At 36.6% G+C, this 13,776-nt stretch overlaps 1 protein-coding gene across 2 annotated transcripts in view; it reads right to left on the reverse strand.

The window, feature by feature from the left end:
* The window catches only part of LOC125287308 (E3 ubiquitin-protein ligase rnf213-alpha-like), a 77,789-nt gene that overhangs the window by 55,159 nt on the left and 8,854 nt on the right, over positions 1 to 13,776 (reverse strand). For both annotated transcript variants that reach the window (XM_048232945.1, XM_048232937.1), the window contains exons 8-15: positions 12,046 to 13,528; positions 8,221 to 8,414; positions 7,940 to 8,089; positions 4,215 to 7,724; positions 3,968 to 4,104; positions 3,457 to 3,555; positions 3,240 to 3,355; positions 670 to 792 (exon numbers count right to left, since the gene is read on the reverse strand). In XM_048232945.1, coding sequence (XP_048088902.1) covers positions 670 to 792; positions 3,240 to 3,355; positions 3,457 to 3,555; positions 3,968 to 4,104; positions 4,215 to 7,724; positions 7,940 to 8,089; positions 8,221 to 8,414; positions 12,046 to 13,528 — 5,812 coding nt within the window. The remainder of the gene's footprint in view (positions 1 to 669; positions 793 to 3,239; positions 3,356 to 3,456; positions 3,556 to 3,967; positions 4,105 to 4,214; positions 7,725 to 7,939; positions 8,090 to 8,220; positions 8,415 to 12,045; positions 13,529 to 13,776) is intronic.

Raw genomic sequence — 13,776 nt, forward strand, 5'->3', positions numbered from 1 at the left:
TAGTTTTGGGTGTTTTTCAGACAATGGGATCTGGCAACATTGTTAAACTAAATGGCATCATGAGAACAAAAAAGGACTACATCAAGATTCTGAAGGAAAACCTCAGGCACTGAGCAGGGACCTTGGGCTAATGGGCAGCATTGTACCTTTAAGCAAGACAATGATCTGAAACATCCAGCCAAAGTAGGAAACAAATGGTGAACAAGAAACAATAGCAACATTTTAGAGTGGCCCAGCCAGAGTCGAGACCTCAATCCATAAAAAAGTGAGCACAAGGCCAGAGAGACTCGTTCCTGCTTCAAAACCCAGATTGTTGCTAGAAAGTTGCGGTCTACAATAATTGTGGAGACATGGAGAGGCTTTGTAGGTATTACAAGAACCTTTGAAAGCTGTGATGGCAAATAAAGATGTTTCCATTGATTATTTATGAAAGGTATGAATAATTTTGGACACACCATTTTTCATAAAAAATGATAAAACCACATCTTTCTCTGATTCCATGTTTCTACCACATTGTCTTACAACCTTTTGACATGTGGTAGTGTCATTTTCAGTCAGGACAAACATATTGATGAAGAGAAAATCAACATGAAATCAATTTTTGCCAGGGGTATATAGCATAAGCCTAACTGCTGATTTGGCTTTTTTTGATAAGTAGTAAAACCTTACCTTCACTGCTTTCAATGCTCTCTTTGAAGACTTCAGGTATTGACATTCTACACAATTTCTCCATGTCTGATGTCAGCCCTTTTGTGGGGATAAGTTCGTCCAAATGGGCACAGTCCCAATCATCTTACAAAGTCACAAGAATACAGGAAATCTTAATTCAGGACAAAATGTCATAAATTCTTATAACACAACTTGTCAACATCAACCAATCGAACCACAATAACTAACTTTTCCTATGTCTGCTGCAGAAAACTTTGATCCTTGCCTTCATTACATTCAGAATTGAGAACTAAACCAGCATTTTTTATTTTATCTTCTTAAAAGTCAGAAATTTAAGAGCAAATATCTCATATTACATGACCACCCCTTTTGTCTGCCAGCCAGTAATCTCAATTTTTGACAATTCTGAACCTGACTGTACTACCTCTGCAAATGTTGTTCTTTCATCACCTCACTCTTTACTTAGGACATTTTTAGTACAATAGGTCTTGATGTCTTAAAGATCCAATACAGTTTGGGGTATTTTCATGACTCTAGGGCTTCCCCTATAGTCGAACATTTATGTATAGAGCAGAACATTTATATTTTACCATGCCATTATAAATACCTCTAATGGCTTGACCCTTTCCCCCTGGACATGGTACATGTGCACTTGTTTTGCAGCTAAAGGACTAGAAACAGGCAAAGACAATCTCCAAAGAGCTATAGCTACTGACCAATAAATATGTTTCACAATTCTTGCGAGGTCTCCGAGTTGTCGTCAGCCAAATGGCAAGGCTGGTTTTCCATCTGCAAGGCACTGCCAGCTATGATAGGTGCACCATTCTCCCCATTACAAGTTTGTTTACCATAAAAATGACTTCGATATAAAGGTAAAATAACTTCTATCGTGCTGCTTTAATGTAGCAGTCAAGAGCAGCTTTTTCTACCTCAGAACAATCGCCAGACTAAAGGCCATTTTTAATGCCACCAGATCTTGAGGTCATACATGTTTTCTATTTAATCTAGACTGGATAACTGTAATGTCCTGTACTTTGGTATATGTGAATCATATCTTTTACATTAAATAGGCCACTAATTTGGACTAAAAAGATAGATAGATACTTTATTGATGCTCAAGGGGAAATTCAAGAAATGAGGGTGTATATCCATTTTCTAATGGATTTGGGTTTAATGTCATAACTGTTATTATTTGGTTAGACTTTGGTTTTGGATGAGTCTTGATGATTTGTGATTACTTATTTTGAAGTATAATTATTTTTATGCAGTTCATGCTAATTTGATGGGACCTGTTTGGGGTGGTTTGGGGGTACAGTGCCCTCCACAATTATTGGCACCCTTGGTAAATTTGACTAAAACATGTATAAATCACAACCAACCTTGAAGGGAACCCTAGAAATTATTTTATACAAAATGTAACAGAAGCATTTTCTTCAACTTCTTTAAGTTAATCAGAGTGTCTGTGAACTTTCAGAAGTATTTCATTACTTTCTTTTTCACATCATCTTGTGGGTCATCTTGGTATCATCTTGGGGTCACCAAGACCTCCACAAAAATCTTTAAACGTGATACAGTAGATTATTCATAGGGCATGCCAGGTAAAAGCCTTTTCTGTTATTTAATTACAAATGTAAATGGCAGGAGTTATTAAATGCTATAGTGACTTTGTTTAGAATTGTGGTCTATTGCCAGATTAAATAAAAATTGCCTTATTGAACCTTATTGAGGTGTGTGGCATCATGAACCCCAAATAAAAACCTGAACTATTTTTCTATGGAAATCTGTCAAAAAGTGTGTCATGATTCAGCAGGTCAATAAACCAAAGCAAACGTCCAGGTCAAAACAAAAATGGTTTACTGAAAACAAAAATCAGGCCTCTGCCATTGTCATCTCAGTCCCCTGACCTAAACGTCATTTAAAAACAGTGGGTGAGTCAAAGAGGAGAACGCACAAGTGTGAATCTGGACAATCTAGGGAGATTTTGTAAAAATGGATGGTCTTAGTCCCTTGCTTTGTATTCTCCAACTTTATGGTGTGTCATAGGATAATATTATGACCTGTTTTATTGGCAAAGGGAGGCGTAAGAAGGTATTACAAGTAGGGGTGCCAATAATTGTAGGTGACCTAAAGTTGTTACAAATATTTGAAAATGTCCTTTTTCTCAGAATAAAATTGCTTCTTTCAAGATTGGGTTTTTCTCTTTGCCGACGTTACTTCCATGATTTGGGAAAAGCCCATAAAAGTCCTGGCAGGAAGTGATACATAAGGATGTAGATCAAGGAATGCACTAATATTTTGTTCATAGTACTATAGTTTGCAACAATTATTAGTTAACACTAAGTTGCAAACACTTTTAAAATAAAAGTGACTTGACTTGACTTAGTGCCTTAAAAAAGCTATTAATAACATGTATTGTTAGAACAAAAATAACATTTAAAAAAATCATAATGCTACTTTAAATTAGTATATCAATAGTATATCAATGTATTTTCAAAGACTGGAATAAAATGTTTAAATATACAGCCAGCAAACACAAATGTTTGAAGTTAACACAAAAGTTAACAAACTACCTCCAATAAAGGCAGTATATCCACATCCTCCTGATATTCTTGGAATTCTTATTAGCAAGATAACATCAACTGTGGTCTTTTCCTGGAATTCTCTCACAAGTTTTGAGATGCAGTACCTTCAGGAACATATAAGTGAATGATAAGATTCAGAGATAACAAGAGAAGCAAAGAAAATGGAGTTTGTAGCCTTGCCTGAGGTCTACAATTCATACAATACCTGGTACAAGACAGAAGTCTTTGACTCAGATTTGGATTTTCAAAGTAGAACTGAATCAAAGTGAGCAATCTTCCCCCAGCACTTGATTGGAAGCGTTCTCTAAAATAACGGACAAACAAGAATGAAGGTAACAACAGCTCTTACAGTATATTCACAGTACTTACAGTTTTCTGTGTGACTATGCAATGTATGCGTGTAAGACAAAGCACCTGTTTGTTTGCAGGGCATGCATAACTTTCTGGTGAGGGGTCAATGTGCTTTGATTTGAACTGGTAGGTCTAGTCTATATAATCATTAAAGCATGTCAATTTGTGTGTAGACTCCACAAATCCAACTCTAAGTTCATAATAAGTCAAAACATTCCAGGCATTACATTCTACATTTTTACTTTAATATTTCTAAATATTACATGACTCTAAATCAAACATGTACAATGTTCTCAATAAAGTAGTTTTTGTTTTACAACAAATCATGTTTCCTAGGTTTTTTAATATAAGTATTTTAAATTTACCTCAGTCCATCACAAAAAGCCTGCTCTGTCTGAAACTCTTGAAGTCGAAACAGATGAGATTGGTGTTGGGAAATGTTCAGTTCTTTGTTCAATGATTTCAAATCTCTTTGATTTAGGAGTCGAGAATAAGTTGACACCTGCAATACATATAGCAGATTCTTGTCAAAATTCAAGATTTTTCAAATATGTATAAAGCTATGAAAGAGATAGCAGCTTTAAAATGGAATACTAAATTGTGTGCAGGTACCTCTAGACACAATCCTTTGTCACTAGTGCTCCTATGTTTCTTGATCACATCAGTCAGATTGATATGAGTCTGATGACGGAAGTACAGCTCTTGGACAGCCTCTTTGTCCTTGGTCACCCTTAGAATGGAATCTAGAGTTGCACACTGTATTGCTTTTCCCTTTGCTTGTTGAATGATATCATTTTTCATTGAAGAGTCCCACTCAGGGGGAGATGGAGGGTAGCACTGCAATATTACTGATGACATGGAATCACTAGTGAAACCAATCAAAACATCACAAAGAGTTTGACGGGTTTCACTTTCACTCAAAAACATTGTCTTAATTTGATTTTCCAAGTCTCCAAGGATTTTTCTTGTATCCTCAGGGAGCATTGTTGACATGTCCAAGCAATGCTTTTCAAGCCTGCTAAGCAGTGGTGATGGAAACTGTGTATACACCACACTTTTCTCCTCAATGACAATAAGGCGGAATTCCTCCCTGACTTTGCATTTGACACGATGAGACCCAAGTCCAATGTCGACATAATTACTCCCGCCTAGTTTGACATAGCACTGGTTCAAGGCATCATACAGACTCTCATAGAGACTCTGAATGTTCAGCAGCACAACAGGCCTTCCTGTTTCCATGCATGTCTTCACTCTGTTCACTGTCCTGCAGACCTGTGAATACTCTTGGTCGAGTGGAAATCCAGAACCAAAGATGATTTCTGTGTAATTTTTGTCAATAGCGTTCAGCCTCTGCAAGATTGAAAGGGCGGCATTGTTACTTGTGAGAAGCAAAAGATATCTTGTTTCTAGGTCTTTCCACTTTTCTGTTTCAAGATTCTCCTTCACCAGGTCAATGGTTTTGGTTGGTTTGCATGTGGTCTGAAAAATACTGTTAAATATTTCCAAAGCTTTAACTTCAGAATCTAGACCTCCAAAGTTTCTTTGAACAGCTTTTGCAAGAGTGTCCATTGATAGTTCAGTGTCTGACATCCGTGCATAGGTCACAATCACCTTGATGAGACTATAATAGTCTCTGAGCCCATAGAAGTCACTAGGGCTTTGTGCCATTTCCAAAATTATAGAATAAACCTGAGTGAGTTTGGGAATGTTTTCCTCTATGTCTGTAGTTGAAGGTTTAGCACATTTGCAAATTTCCTTGGCTGTTTTGATCAGTTCATCTTCTCCTGGAGATGTTTTAAGCAGAAGTATACCACGATTCATCTTAGCTGGGTCCAGGGACCAGTTCGAAATTCCAATGAATCCAACTTTCATGGAATCGTCTTGCTCCTCATCATCAATGTATCCACCTTCAAGGAGAGGATGTAATGTTTTCAGTGGCATTGTGGGAGAGTCTTCTGCTAATCCAATCTCATCAAGCACAACTACTGAGACATATTCATCCAGGTTCTGTTTTAGCTGAAGCTGGGCACACTGTCTGAAAGTGGAGATAATCCCGTCAGATGTTGAATGGGCACTACACTGAAATGAAAGGAGTTGAACTTGTTTGTAGCTTCTGAAGAGATTGCTACGTGAGGACTTTCCTTGCAGAGCATCTGCAGCTATTGTTTTTGAGAGTGACTTAGAACTTCCTGGTTTTCCAACAAGAAAAAGAGGCAATCTCAGATTCATGCTCACTATCATCATGAAGACATTCTCCTTCAGGGCATCATTCTTTGCTGTTGCACTTGGGAAATCTACATTTTCAATGAAAACCTCCTGGCAGAGGTCTATTTCTTTCATCATGTCAGTGGCTGTTAAGGAAAGGACTTTTGCAACCTCTTCAATGTATTTCTTACGGTGCTCTAGTGATGCACTGTAACACACTCCAACTGCAAGAATCAAGGAGCGTAAAATGTCATCAGTGTGGAAACCCTTCACCTTAACTTCCCTCTCATCTTTCTTGTCGATAAGAGGGTACAATGTGTTCCTTTGCTGATAAAACCACATGACTGTTTTCATGCATCGTTCAATGTCTCGGAGGCTCACCATCCGGCATTCATTTGCTAAACCTGCTATGTGCCTCTGAGATACAGAGATCACTTTTGTGAATACGGTTGCATATTTCTTCGAGAGATTTTCCTTTTTGAAGAAAGCACGGACCATCTGCGTGATGTAGAGTTCTTGAGTGTGCTCATTCAACTTGCCAAAGTCCCAGACAAGTGGTGACAGACTGGGTGGCAATGGCTGAACTCTGTACACAAGCTGCCTCATTGGAATGCGACCCAGCTTCTCCTTTGTGTCTTCGGCACGGACCCTGTAACCCAGTCCAGCTCTCTCTAGCTGTTCTATTGTCTGCTGGGTATGCTTTCTGTAAGGGTTACATGCAGCAACAAATTTGAGCCTTGGAGCATCAATTTTGAATCCATTGGCTGTCCTATCACAGATCACTTCCTTGATGGCATACACAGCTTCTGTTGAGTTTGCTTCATCAAAAAAGAGAATAGTGTCCATGCCAAGTTTTTCATTTTGTTTTGAAATATGAATGGCCTGTTCCACTTTCTTGTAGATTTGCTCAGATGTTGTGCCTCCATGGACTCTGACCACAATCAAGTTCATCTTCTGTTTTTCTGTTTTCAACAAATCACACATAAACTTGACCAACCGAGTTTTACCACATCCAGTTTCTCCCATAATGATCACAGGGATGTTGCACTGAAATCGCATGTGAATGGCAAGAATTTTCAAGATGTTGTCCAGTGTTAGCTGATAAGACTCATCTGGGTCTTTCACACTGCTGACACCAAGCACTCTGCATAAAATCTCAAGCTGATCAGATCGAGCCAAGTTGTTGAAGTCAATGTTAATCGGCACTCCTTGGTGGTTCAGTTGTGTTAGTAATGTGCGAGATATTATGTTACGCATAATTACTTCTCCAGTACGGATATCAACAGCATTCAGCTTTCGGATGTGGAACCCCAAGAAGGACATGGACACACCATCAGCATTAAACATGATGTATGGATGAGAATGCTGTTCCCATCGTCTCTTAATTTGATATTCACTGAGAATGTCTTCATCTCCACTTCTTCCAGACAGGGCACTTTCGTCAGACATACTCAATGATGGCATAGTGAAATCTCGAGACATTGCAATCATAAAGTTAACAACAAATGTTCTAAATCCAGTCAGGTCATCTCTTAATGCATCGGAGCAAAACACAGAGTTTTCACATTTCTCCAGCTGCACATTAAGGAAGTGGGTGAAATTCCGAATCTCCATCCAGGAGGGGTCCTTAATCTCACAATAATACAATAGGCATTCCAACCACACCACAGGAGAATCAGCACACATGTTTGGGTCAAATTTGAATTGTTCAAGTGTATTCTGTCTAAACTGTTTCAGGTATTGGAAAGGTCTTTGAAATGCCTCACTCCTGAACTCAGTAACATCCATGGTTTGACATTCATTGTGTGTAAAAATCATGCCACACTTTCCACTCAAATGTTCTTTCGTGTCATTTGGTGATAAACATCTGACTATTGTGAACATTTCCAATAAACACTCTGACATCTTCGTGGACATCTACAAGAAGGAGAAGAGAAGTTACAAAGGGCCTTGGACCATGATTCATAAAAGAGACTATATGTATCAGTGGTGTGTCTTTAACCCAATTTGCTCAAATCAGTACATCAGTTAACATAATTTGTAATAGTTCAGTTTTTAGAAGTTTTCTTTGTGGCAGAAAAAAAGAATATGGATTATCTGGATTGTTAAATAAAGAGGATATCTTCATTAACCTCTGCATTTTCTCTTTGAGTCACTTTCCTCTCTGTAAACTCTACTAAATAGAGGTGACAGTCTTTGCATCTCCAGATGGAGCCATCTGTGCTCTGGAAACATCTCAGCACAAACAGCTGAACAAGGAATGAGTAGAGTCCATTACACACCTACAAGGTAAAGATGAACAATCAGGGAGGAGCCACCAATCTAATGAATGCAATAATTGACGTTTCAGTTTCTGAAGTGTTCATGTCTTTCAGGAAAGACTATTCAAATGATTAAGTACATAGAAACATACCACTGGAGGTACATCAAAATGGAAGACTCTTGGGACTTTATCCTCTGGTTTGTCTTCATATGGTCTCAGCTGGTCAAAAATGTACCCTGGTTGTATCTCTGATTCAGTGAGGCTGATGGTTTTGTGTGTGAATCCCTGGTCTTTCATTATCTCCAACGATCTTTTCACAAGATTGTTCACAAACAGTGTTTTTCCTAATCAATATAAAAACATGGTTTCATCCTTTCATCCATTTTTCATTATGTATCACTCTGGAGTAATGTTGTGAAATGTAAAAAAATGGAATCTATTGATTTTAGATTGCATTTTTGAACAGCTAAATCATACTGTTAACATTACTGGTAATCCATAAATATTTCTGGTATAAACAGGAGATCAGGATTTGAAGGGTTAGGGCATGGCATTTGGCCGCCGACATTTTTGAAAAAATGGCGTTTCATAGTTGCAACTTTCGGCACCAGTTTTTACATGCTGATTGGTAGATGACAGCTCATTCACAAGTTTAGTGTTAGGCACAAGCGTCCTCGCGCGTCCACGTTGGTTTGCATTTCAACGACAAATAAAACAACTACCTACTTGGATTAAGCTACTGATACTTGACTTAATGCCTACATGGTTAGGCTGTATTATATCAGACTTTGTGGTAAATAAAAGAAAAAGTAAATGTCATATCTGGATATTATTTGCACATATGAAACATTTTGCAATTTGTCATATGTGTGTATTGTACATTACACTGTAATCTAATAAAACACAACAAAATAATAACTAGCTGTCGTACACTATTAATAGCTACCCTAGTTTATGTTTATCCTAGCACCTAGGACTAATGTTGAATTTGTCAGTTTGTACACTGTCCAGCGAATAAGTAAGCTTACTTCTTATATCTTAAGTTAAAAAATGGAAAACACTTGAATGGTATTAACCATTTACATTTGGATATTGCCTTTCAGAATCTATAGCAACTTTAACTAGAAATGCAATTCCAAGGAATTACCAGTGCATGAAAATGCAAAAGTTGTGATGTAAAATATCATGTATAGTTAAAATAGATAATACAGAGATGGTTACTACGGTGATGCTAGGATAGACATGGTGGTTGCATAGCTTAATAAAAGTTGATAGTTTAAAAGTAGACCGTTGAATGTAGATAGTTTAAAAGTTGTTGATAGACAGCTAGTTTAATAGATAGATGGTTTAATGGTAGTTTAAAAGTAGACCGTTTAAAAGTTGAATGTATAGTTTAAAAGTTGTTGATAGACAGCTAGTTTAATAGATAGATAGTTTAATGATAGTTTACAAGTAGACCGTTTAAAAGTTAAATGTAGATAGTTTAAAAGTTGTTGATAGACAGCTAGTTTAATAGATAGATAGTTTAATGATAGTTTAAGACTGTTTAAAAGTTGAATGTAAATAGTTTAAAAGTTGTTGACAGACTGAAAGTTTAATGAATATTGATATTCAAATAGTTTAATGGCTGTGTATAGGTAGATATTTGGCGATAACTAAAAGCTGGAATGGCTCTAATGTTTGCTAGCAGTTATGCTAACAATTTTAACTATGGTAATAATGTTAACCATGCTACTTAGCTAACTTAACTAATGTTTTCTAGCAGTTTTGTTAAAATGCTAACATGCTAACCATGCTACTTAGCTAACTTAGCTAATGTTTTCTAGCAGTTTTGTTAAAAATGCTAACTATGCTAACAATGTTAACATGCTAACTATGCTAACCACTTAGCTAATGTTTTCTAGCACTTTTGCTAAAAATGTTAACAATGTTAACTAGCTAACTATGCTAACATGTTAACTATGTTAACCATGCTACTTAGCTAACTTAGCTAATGTTATCTAGCAGTTTGGCTAAAAATGTTAACTATGCTAACAATGCTAACTAGCTACAGTGGCTAGGAGTCATAATTGATGACAAGTGTTGACATAGTTGATGACAAGTTAAAAGTTGAATAGATAGATAGTTTAAAAGTAGACTGTTTAAAAGTTGAATGTATATAGTTTAAAAGTTTAAAAGTTGAATGTAGATAGTTTAAAAGTTGTTGATAGACCGCTAGTTTAATAGATAGATAGTTTAATGATAGTTTAAAAGTAGACTGTTTAAAAGTTGAATGTAAAAAGTTCAGTAGTTTAATGGGTTAAATTGTTTAACAGTGGATTATTGTAGTGAGGACTTTTATTTTGAAACAGTTTTGGGCAGAGGAAACAGTTGAATAGGATGTGTAGTCTTAATTGACCCAGATTGTATGCTTAAAGCCTGAGGCTGCAGGTGGCCTGAACACCTGACATAGGATTCTAATTGCTTAATGGCTGTATTATGATGTCACAATCGGCAATGTTAAGTCTATGGGGATTTTTTCAAAGGTTTTTCTTTAATAGTTTAAAAAGTATAAGTTTCAAAGTTGAAAAGACATAGCAGCTTGGTCCGTTTGAAGACCTAGTTTGAATGAAGTTTCTAAGTTAAACTGTTCAAGAGAAATTGCATACGGAAAAAGTGGTAAGCGGAATAATAAGAAGTTGTTGCCTAGGAAGAACAGTACAGTGCATTTTCATGCACTGTAATAAGGCTGACAAGATAACAGTGCAATCGTGGTTGAAATACTGCCGAAAAACAAAGAAAACAAAACAAACTAGAAAAGCATTTCCTGAAGGAAATACAGTGCATAAAAATGCAAAAAATATGATGTAAAATATCATACAGAGTAAAAACAAACTATATTGGTTGCTTGGTAGATGAGGTTTAATATAGTTGGAATGACTGAACAGTTAAATAGGTAGATAGTTTAAGGTTAAATTATTTAGGTAGATAGTTGACGATAACTGACAGTTGGAATGGCTCTAATGTTTTCTAGCAGTTATGCTAACTATGTTAACAAAGATAATAATGTTAACCAAGTTACTTAACTTAGTTAATTTAGCTAATGTTTTCTAGCAGTTTTTTTAAATGTTAATAATGCTAATGCTGTTAACTATGTTAACAATTCTAACTATGTGACTTAGCTAATAATTTATAACAGTTATGCTAAAATATTAAGAATGCTAACATGCTAACCATGTGACTTAACTATTAATTTTTAGCAGTTATACTATCAATGCTAACTATGCTAACCATATGTCTTAGCTATTCATTATTAGCAGTTATACTAACAATGCTAACTATGCTAACCATATTACTTAGCTAACTTAGCTAATGTTTTCTAATAGTTTAGTCAAAATGATAACTATGCTAACAATGCTAACTAACATGTTAACAATGCTAACTATGCTAACTAACATGCTAACCATGCTAAATGCTAACTATGCTAACCATGTCATTTTTAGCAGTTTTGATAAAAATGCTAACTCACATATTATCAATGCTAACATGCTAACTATGCTAACCATGTTACTTAGCTAATAATTTTTAACAATTTTGCTAAAAATGTTAACAATGCTAGCAATGCTAACAAGCTACAGTGGGTAAGAGTCATAGTTGATGACAAGTAACAGTTACAGTGGCTGAACAGTTAAAAAAAAATGTTCATTTGATGAGATGATTTAAGCCAAGACTGTAGAGTGTTTCTATTTGGAGAAATATAAGAGGGTTCTGTTGAAAAGTTGCATTGGCAACAGGCATAAAAGTTGAAAAAGTGTATTTAGGACATCCTAACCTGAGATAACAACACTTTCAGTTTCACTTTCAAACATCAGTTACACAGAGTTAAGTCTTGGCTCAAAATCTTTCTGAAAGGCTGAGGGAACATGGTTGAAAGATTACTGTAATAATCTGTGATTTAATGATAATGTGAACAAACTAAATAAACAAGCTACTTACCCATACCAGCTCTGGCAGACACAATCATTTTGATGCTTTGCTGAAATGGCTCTTGGATGATAGATGTAAATTGAACTGCACTTGAAAGTGCATGCTGTATCCTCAGGAGTTTTTGAATTTCTCCATAACTCTGGGAAGGGACTGTTCTTCTGTACTCATCAAATGCTGTCAGAACATAACTGTGGTGGGCTTCTGCATTGCAAAATATGACAAAGCTGTAATCTTTTGCCACAGTGAGATCTTGACTCTGGGAGAACCGGTAAAAAGAGGATTCTAATGTTCTAGACACCTCATGATTCAGTTTGTCAGCATTTAATAGAGAGTAGATTTTATCATGTCGGCTCTCTGGTTGCACTGCTCTGCGGATGATCAACTCTACCTCCTCTGCTGTTGTCTCAGTGGTGCAAATCAGAATTTCATCAAAGGTCGGCAGAGGTTGCTCCTCACTGAGGTAAAGAGACAGACATTGGGGCAACATCTCCACATCACTACAAGACACAAGATTTGGTCTGCCTCTTTCAAGATGGCGTGTGAGTTTCCTTTGGACTGTGTCTTCCTCAATTTCTGCCAACTGCTTCAGGGTTTCCCCTACCAGATCCAGCCCTGCATATTTATCTGACACAAGTCCTGAGAGTTTTCCACTGTATGTCTCCCACAGTATTGTGATCTTCTCTTTACAGGACTTGAGGCCCTCAAACATTTTGATCATATCTTCCTGTGAAAATGTTGGTTGCACTTGTTCTGGAGATTGAACCCCAATGAATTTCATCTGGTTCTGAAAAACATTTTTCCTTTCCTCCTCATAGTCTTTACTCTTTGCTTTTACCCATTCATCATCAGTGCTGTATTCATAAACACATTCCATCACAGCTTCTTCATCCACTTGAAAATCTTCTTCATCTTCTTTCTCTATTTTGCATTGCATGACTGCTGCTTTGGCAGCCTCCTCAGTGTACCCAGCTTGAACAACATAATCAATGATTTCTGGAAATTTCCCAAGAAAATCCTTAATATGGGGTGATCGCAGATTCAACATAGCTGGCTTTTGCAATGGAGTTTTGAGTGCTGCAGTGAAAGCATCTCTCAAATCTTTTTCAGTGACATTCTTCTTTATGAAAGACAGCATAGTCAGTACTCCTGTAGCGACATTTTCGTTATTTCGCAAATTTGCCACTGAACAACACAATGTCACAAGCTGTTTGGCTGTGAAGTAATTGAGAAAGTAGTACTCATCTCTGTGTTTTGTTGTATAGGTTAGCCATTTGTCGAGGCAATCCTGCATGCTTTTACATACACCAGTAAGCTCCACAAGCAATTCCCCATGTCCTGTGATTGTCATGCCAGTAAGTCCAAAGTCAATATGTACTTTGACTTTATGTTTTTCATCACAGTAAGCTCTAAGAGTCCAGTCTGTGAACAGTATATGGCCTGCTTCAGTCAGATTAATTAGCAGCTTTCCAGCATGCAATATTTGTTCTAACACCTGAAAATAGAAGATGATCATTTAAACACTCACACACAACAAGATGTCTAATTTGATTAGCTTTGTTTTTTTTCTTTATTCTCAATTTTCTAAATGTACACAAATCACAGTCAAATGTTATAAAATTGGCAACATCAAGAACAGCTGTCACACTGAAGGACCCCTTCCCACATTTCACCTCTGAGTCATTCCGTGCCAAATCAACAGATTTAAAAAAAAAAAAACATCTAAACAACTAAAAAAAAAAA

Source organism: Alosa alosa, chromosome 2 (assembly GCF_017589495.1).
Source record: "Alosa alosa isolate M-15738 ecotype Scorff River chromosome 2, AALO_Geno_1.1, whole genome shotgun sequence".
Taxonomy (NCBI): Eukaryota; Metazoa; Chordata; class Actinopteri; order Clupeiformes; family Clupeidae; genus Alosa; species Alosa alosa.